Here is an 8,741-nt window from a genome sequence, read left to right on the forward strand (position 1 = left end):
ATAATTATTATTAATTAGAGGAACTTGCTTGATAACATCGAATTGAATGAACACAGTGAAAGTCAATGCTAAAAGTCAAGGTCAAAGAAGAAAAGAGTGAGGTAGGTAGGTAGGTACCTGGCAGTTTCGGGCATCATCATTCGCCAGTAGTAAGTCAACGCCGCCGGGACTGACCCCAGCATGAGGATCAACCTCCATGCGAAGTCGGCCGCTGCCGCCGTGTGTTGTTTTTCCTTAGCACCGGGGGCGTGGCGGAATATGGAAGACACCACTATGGTGACGGTGGCGCTTGCTAATATGCCGAAACCTTGCATGGAGAAAACCGCCGCTATAAAAGAGCCTCTTGTCTTTTTGTTGGCAAATTCAGACATGATTGTTGATGAAAGAGGGTAGTCTCCTCCAATCCCTAGCCCCAGCAAGAACCTAATTGATTCACATTATTAATCAACAATAATCATCTAATTAATTAATTTGAAGTAAAATTTGAAAGGTTTTTGGAGACTCATAAAATTAATGGTTGAAAATCGTTAAATAATTTAATACGTTTGTGAAGTTTTTTTTTTTTTTTGTTGACATAAATAATTAAATTAACCTGAAGAGACCTAGACTGAGGAGAACGCATGTTCTTTTGATACAAATGGAGAAACCACTGCCCAAGGAGCCAAACACCATTAGCAACAAAGCAAGCCCGTAGACCCGGCGACGACCTTTAAGGTCGCCGAGTCTACCAAACACAACTTGCCCGATGGCCGTTCCTAGTAGGGCAACGGCCACCAAGGCAGACACAATCACCGGCGGGGTTACATATTGCCTGTTTCTGGCACGGTCGTCGTAGTAGACCCTTCCGATCATCTTGGTGATAAGGGTGATGGAGAAGAGGTCGTAGGCATCCGTGAAGAGACCCATCCCAGCAACTATAATGGCCTTGAAGTGATAGTATTGTGTCTTTGCCGTGTCGAGAGCTGAAAGCACCTTCAACTTCTTTCTCGCCATCACCTATAATATTTGCACTTAAGTTCAACTTCACAAGAATTTCAACTACCAAATTGAAGATAGATCTATCTTTGTGTGTGTTAAAGTGTTGAGTTATAGGGCTTTTTTGCCATTATTATTCCAACGGCTCTAGAGTTTTGTGGAGTGAAATAAACAGACATATAGCTAGGGAGATAAGTAAGCAAAAAATTAAAGGAGTGATTCTATATATATATGAGGGGTATAGGTCAAAGTTTTGTTGAGCATAGGAATTTCAGTTTTAATTGTTGTCTTGTTTAGTTGTTTGAGAGGTATTTATTGTATATTATTATTTAACTAACCTGTAGCCTTTGTTATTATTTAGGAATTTGAAATTGTGTGGAAGAGAAAGAAAGTGTGACAAGTGACGAAATGACAAGCGTGTACTATACATTAATAAATAATATTAGTATATATTAGGAAGGTTACTAGGAAATGATATTAGCCATCGTGTATGTGAACCATTTGGCTTTTGATAGTCAAACTTGGAATTGTATTATTCCATCCAAGAAATATTAAAGGAAAATTATTCCACTAAAGATGCGGATCACAATCATCCTTAATTCATTTTAAGCTTGTGACTTGTGAGTTCTAATTGCCGGCGTTTGCAAAACTTGGCATCTTTTTTTAAATAATTTTTAATACTTTTTTTTTGTCATAGAAGCATTTTTTTTTTTAAATTTAAACGAATAGAAAAAATATATTTTAAATTTGTGTAAATTTTTGCACAAGTCTTTTATCTTTTTTTATTTGTCTTTATGTTAAATATTTTTTTATAAGGTCAATAAGAATCGAATTTTAAATCTTTCAATTATAAAGGTTCTTATTAGGAATGTTCACGAATTAAATATGATCAAAATCTTAACCCAATTCTCACTAAATTCATTGAATCAGACACAATATCTACACTTTTTATGCTTGGATCCGATTCGAATATTTATGGATCAGATCGGATCAGATACCGAATATATCTGCACAATAAATTTATATTACTTCTATTATTAAACTAACTTTTTTTAAATAACAAAAATAAAATAATACAATGTATATGAATAATAATTATTAATTGAAATAAAACATGAATACAACATATATTATTTTTTATTTATTATTTGGTGCGAATTCGCGAATATATAGATCAGATCTGCAGATATAGATGTGATATGCGTAATCCGATTCAATTAGAGTGTAAATCAGACCATATCCGCAAATTGCAAATTCGATCTGGATAAATATTGTGAATTTGTGGATGTGATCCGATTCATAAACACCCTTTAAAGCTCTGATTTCCTGTCATGATGATATTACGTCCTTTATGGATGTTTTGATGTGTTTGGCTAAACTATGATACACCTTGTTGTGGTACTACTAAAAAACTGCTTATTATAGACAGATTTATAGACATATTTGATCTTCATTACAAACAGATTTTTAGTTACTGACAAATTTTGTCCATCAGTAAAAATCTTATTGGAAATTATTTACCGACAGATTTTTTCCGTCGGTATCTTACCAACATATTTTTCTCTGTTACCGACCGATTTTTCTTCCATAATTGTCCCCCATTTCGCTAAAAAGTCAGATTTTTCGACAAATTTTTTGTCGGTAACTAAAGTCAAACTTTTTGACAAATTTTCTGTTGGTAATTGGAGCATGTAATAGCATTCACAACTCTAAATACAGATGAGTTTTTCGTCTATAAATCCGTTACTAAGGTAAAACAAATTTCTTTTTTATAATTTCATTGTAAAATAAATCTGATTTCATGCAAAATAAATATAAATTTAATCAAGACAAATTTTTATTATCTAACTTGTATTCGGACATTCATAGTATTTCAAAAAATAAACAAGTTCATCATATTATCAAACTAGAAGAAAAGTACAGTAAAAAAAAGTAAGTCAATTCAAAACATAAACAAAATGTATTGATACATCAACTATAATCCTCAACATATTGTTCAACCATACTAAAAATATCAGCTATAATCTTGAGTGTCATCTTCTTCCTCATCATCATCATAGTCCTTAGCTATTATCAGTTATAATAATTTCTTCATACTTCCTTCAATCATAAAAAACAGACAAATTGACATCTTTAAATACATTAAAATGACTGATAAAAGTTCTTCAAGATTAGTAATCATACATAGCAAAATGAAGAGTACTAAGAATACTTGTTATAATTAATGTCAATTAGCATAAGAAGCATGTTTCACCGATGGTTAAATTTGGAATCACAACAGCATCAACTTAAATGAAAAACTCAATTTCAATGTCCTGATAAAAAGGCTCATTTAAAAAGTATGAATGCAAAGTCATGAAAAGTCTTCATTAAATTCGAGAACTCACAAGGCAATTAACATACTCGTGATCCCAAGTAGCTGAAGTCTCTGTTTTTCAATGTAATTTCAGCAGAGAAACCAATCTATGAGATACAAAATAAGATAAAGAGTGTCTAGTCCCAATCTGTATTCCTCAGAATCCTGAAAAATTAAAATTGGAAGGAGTAAGAACACAATCTGGCTTATATAAGACTAAAATCTCAAGAACAATTGAGATCACAAGAACATGACCAAGGAGGAACCTGAAAATATTGATAGTAAGACTAAAATCTCACAAAAGGAATAGTGAACTCTAACTTCTGTGAGAGTTCAAAGTTCAGGTAATATCATTACTCCCCTTGAACAACTGTGCAAAACAGAAATGGAAAGAATTAAAGAAATCTAATAGATTTAACAATTTTCTCATATGTCATTTGAGATTTTGTCTTTGGCAGAACTAAAGAAGGAAATATCCACTTCTCTCAATAGACTCCTACACAATTGAGAGGAATTCCAATAATTTACTTGGCTTCTTTATAAAACATGAAATGAGAGATTTGACTAGCTCGTGCTATCTCCTTAGGTTTAGTGAGGATATCTTACATTCACCTTCTGAACTCTTTTCTACTATATTTTAATAAAAATGGGAAAAGCTCATCTACAAGTACTATTGTAGAAAACAACAAAGCATAGTAAAACATAATATTACCAATCACTTTTGCTTTCGGTATATTACTATCAACAGATTTATTAGTTATTACTATTAATTCATGAAATCAAAATAATGGATCAAACTTCTACCTGTAGATCATAGTTGACAACAGCATTCATGCTCGGCACAATGTTATAGCATGAACCGCATCAATGACCACATTTTTACCACCTCAGACAACCAATTAGTAATGCAGTCATACCTGAGCACTGATAGCCTATTTTATGAGGTACTCATTTTGAATTCTGGAAGGACCATTACCCTTTTCAGATCTCCACTGAGAATCCTGAGTGCCATCTATGAGTTCAAAATGCATTCTCTCCATATCCAGTAGCAGCTGCTCCAAATTAGTATTTCTCAGCAAGACCAAAATTAGAAACTTAAAGTATTTAAAATACATGCACAAGGATCAAAACTGAAAGGCTTATACAATTTGCAGTTTCACCCAAATCTTTTTCACAGATTCATACTTAAACATTTAGCATGCAATTGATAAAAACTATGATAACAGCTATTTTACAACATGCTTATGAGGTGCCCAAAAACTTGAAGATATCAAGTTATTGCCTCCAAGGGGAATAAATGACAAAAGCAAGGGTGCTATTATATGTTCCATTTTACAACAATAGAGGGCATGAGGAAAAAAGGCACTAAGATATCCAAAATAGTGAACCTAATGCGTATAAAAATAGTAGATTCCCAGTGATCAGATGGCAGGTATCATTTACAGTTGTGGATTATGAATAGAGGATACCGCTTTAAGCTTCTGAATTTCCAGACGATATGCAGCTTCTCTCTTTCGCCACAGAGCCTCTTTCGCACGCCAATCAGCACCCTTAGAACATATTGATAATTGAATTCTAAGAAAAGTGAAAAATTGTGAAGTCAGTGCTTAACTACTCGTCAATAATCACAAGTTCAAAACTCTACACTTCTTCCATTTGCATTTGTCAGCAATGTGAACGATCCAATCAAGCTGAACATCATATGAATTAGCACAAAAATCACAGAGCCAGATTAACAATAATAATGATAATATTAAACAGAAACACAGCAAACTACCAAAATCTTCCAGAGTAAAAAGCTCAGATTGAGTAAACTCAGTCTTAAAGCTTCATCAAAACCAGAGTAAACCCACATATTCACAAAGCACAAAAACAGAATATGATAAACCTAAAATTCACACAGAAAAATTGATCCCTAAGATTTATCACGAAAAACAAAAGCACAAAAGCAGAGTATACCTAAAATTTGCAGATGGAAGAGGCGCTAGAGGGAGCTCATGCAACGAGAGCGGTGGTGGAGAGAGCAGACACGACGACAATACAAGAAAAATGTTGAATACTGGCAAATTTATCGGCCGAAAAACGAAAATAATCCGCCGGTAATAAGATTACCATCAGATTTTTCGTCGGATTAAATCCATAGTATAAACCTGGCTCGTAATTATTTGCCGTTAAATTCTGCTGCCACCAGTAAGTTACGGTGGATTTAGCGATGAAATTTGATTTTTAAGCTATGCATATCTGATGTCAACTGGCAGATTTTTTTTAGCGGTAACTTTTGCGCCAACCTATTTTGTTCCCTCATTTTTACCGTCAGATTTTTTCCCGATAAATCTGCCAGTAAGTTCAATTTTTTGTTTTCTTGTTATATTTTTTTTTGACACAATTAGTGGTTAAATTGTAAATTTTTTATTCAAATTTATTTCTTGCACAGTTAGTAGTCAAATTTTAAATTATAGAAACCAAATATGTTAAATTAAATATTAACGGGCGAAAAATTATCGATTAAAAATTTATAATGAGAACAGTGTTGCAAGTACAGTTCTTAACCAACGAAAATTTCGCTTATCAATTTAAAAAGAGTTGTTACAATTTAAGAATGAAGTACTGGGAGTAGAATTTCCAGGTCGTCTCCCAACAAGTTGACAAAAGAGTGCAATTTATTGGTCAGGAATTTTCTGAGAAATTTTAGAGTTGGAGAACGGAAAAATAAAATGGTTATTAATTAAAGCAATAAAAATTAACAAGAGGTTTTATATATTTGAAATAGAAAACCTTGATTGGGAGAAGATTAATCAGAATTTCTATCCTTGTTGAAATTTCTCAAGTATAATAGTAAGAGGTTGTTATTCTACTTAGTTATCATTTACTTAATAAAGGAAAGTCAAGTAACTGACCAACTCTGATTCACAAGTCCTAATCCTCTCCTAGGGAAGGATTAGAGTAAGCGACTAGAGAGTCAGCTAACAACTTCCAATTACAAATTAACACTTGAGTATTCCAACTCAAGGGTCTCCTATTAATCAATTCCCAAGTCAAGTTGGAAGTCTACTCCATTGACATGAGTGCCATTTTCATAAACATATAAAGGGAGTGAAAAGGAGACATGGTAATTCAAATAAAGTAATAACAGAAAATTAATTAAAGGTAAAAATAACTCTTTGCATTAATAAATTCCAAAATCGAAGATATCCATATGTAACTCTGAACAAACTAAATGGAAAGTTAAAGAGTAAGAAAATAGGAAAGCAAACTGTAATGACAAAGAATTCAAACGGAGGTAGTAACTCTTCTCAATATCCAAATCAAAAGCATAAAACTAGAAATCTATGAATATGAAGAACCCTAGAGGAAGTAGTAGTTTTTCTCTCTAAGATTCAAAGCTAAAACTAAAATTGTGTAAAAGTGAATGTGTGTTGAGTCTCCGCTTGTCCCCTGGCTCTAGTATGTGTTTTTGGGCCGAAAACTGGGTCCAAAACCAGCCCAAAATCCCCCAGCGTTTTCTGTGATTTCTGCACGTGGCGCACGTCATGCGTACGCGTCGATGGTCTTCTGCGCGTGTCACGCGTGTGCATCAGTCACGCGCACCCGTCGCTGTGCAATTTTGCTTGTCACGCGTACGCGTCAGTTATGCGTACGCGTCGCTGTGAAAAGCTTCAAGTCACGCGCACGCGTGAGCCATGCGTGCGCGTCGATCCTCGCTGGTTATCTCCTTTGTTTCTTGTGTTCCTTCCATTTTTGCAAGCTTCCTCTCCATCCTCTAAGCCATTCCTGCCCTATATAGCTTGAAAACATTTAACACACAGATCACGGTATCGAATGGTATAAAAGGACATTAAAAATTGACAATTTAAAGGCTTAGGAAGCAAGTTTTCAATCATAGAACAAAATTGGGAAGGATTTGTAAAACCATGCAAATTGTATGAATAAGTGTGTAAAGAATTGATAAAAAAACCACTCAATTTAGCACAAGATAAACCATAAAATAGTGGTTTATCAATCTCCCCACACTTAAACATTAGCATGTCCTCATGCTATGCTCAAGGAGACCAAAAGAATGAATGGGGGAAAGTAAGACTCGTGCAATGCAACCTATGTAAATGAATGCAACTATATACTAAAATATTTTTACCTACTTGGTTAAAAGTAAACAAGTTCTCCAAGACAAACATAAATCAGATTTCACTAATTCAAATCACACAATAAAAGACAAGTAAACTTGTAAAAATATAGCTCATGAAAGCAGGGAATATAGAATCAAGCATTGAACCCTCACTGGAAGTGTATATGTACTCTAATCGCTCGAGTGTCTAGGGTTAATCCACTCTACTCTTCTCTAGTCATGCCTTCTAAAACTTTGTTTTTCATCTAACCAATCAACAAATATTTAGTGTACAAATGCAAACATCATGAGGTCTTTTCAAGGTTGTAATGGGGCTAAGGTAAGGGTGAGGATATATGTATGGCCAAGTGAGCTATAATATGAATCTTTGACTAACCTAAGTTCTTACCTAACACACACACACACACTCTATATAATTCTAAAATCATGCCTAGCTACCCAAAAATCCCACTTTTGCATCACATACTCATGTATCAATTTTTAATTCCATCACATATGCATTGATCTTTTATTGATCTTAGCATTGGGGTGATTTTATCCCCTATTTATTTATTTCTTTTTTTTCTTTTATATATATATATATAAATAAAAGCATAATATATCAATGCATATGATTTTTTAATTTTCACATGAGTAAGCACCAAAATTCTCAATATTTTTGTTAATAAAACACAACACATTCTCATCAACCCAAGTTTTCACAATTCCCCACACTTAGTTGACACACAATCTCTATCTTAAGCTAACCAAAGATTCAAATGTGGTAATTAATAGTTTTTCTACTTAAGACTAGTGATGTGGTAATATAAAGAACAAATGGGAATTAACAGACTCAAAGTGGCAATCAAAAGTGAATTGAAACGGTAGGCTATTTGGGGTAAGTGAGCTAATAACAAATGATGGCCTCAATCATATGTATGCATGCAAATACACTAAACAATGGACATATAGAATGGAACAAACTATAGATTGCAATCATAGAGAAGAAAACACACAAGAATAAAAATCATGGTTAAATAATGTAACCATATAATTAAGTTCAAAATCTCACAGGTTGTGTATTCTTAGCAAGGTTCTGAGAACCGGACCGGTCATTGAATCGCTCTAGTCACTGGTTCACTGGTTTACTGGTCCAATCGGTCCAACCGTGGTTCAACCAGAAAAATCGTTTCAAAATAAAATAATAAATAAATTATAAATAAACATCTTAAAATATAATTATAGTTTAACATAAGTCTTAAAATATCTTCCAAATCTAAAAATGTCATCAACCAAAGCCATATGATC

The 8,741-nt window shown here is 33.5% G+C and overlaps 1 protein-coding gene across 1 annotated transcript in view; it reads right to left on the minus strand.

The window, feature by feature from the left end:
* LOC107639237 (probable inorganic phosphate transporter 1-9) overlaps nt 1-1,246 on the minus strand; it is a 3,483-nt gene extending 2,237 nt beyond the window's left edge. The window contains exons 1-2 of the mRNA XM_016342717.2: nt 593-1,246; nt 118-423 (exon numbers count right to left, since the gene is read on the minus strand). Of these exons, the coding sequence (XP_016198203.1) occupies nt 118-423; nt 593-993 (707 nt within the window). The 5' untranslated portion in view covers nt 994-1,246. The remainder of the gene's footprint in view (nt 1-117; nt 424-592) is intronic.

The sequence above is a fragment of the Arachis ipaensis genome, chromosome B04 (assembly GCF_000816755.2).
Source record: "Arachis ipaensis cultivar K30076 chromosome B04, Araip1.1, whole genome shotgun sequence".
In the NCBI taxonomy this organism is placed as follows: domain Eukaryota; kingdom Viridiplantae; phylum Streptophyta; class Magnoliopsida; order Fabales; family Fabaceae; genus Arachis; species Arachis ipaensis.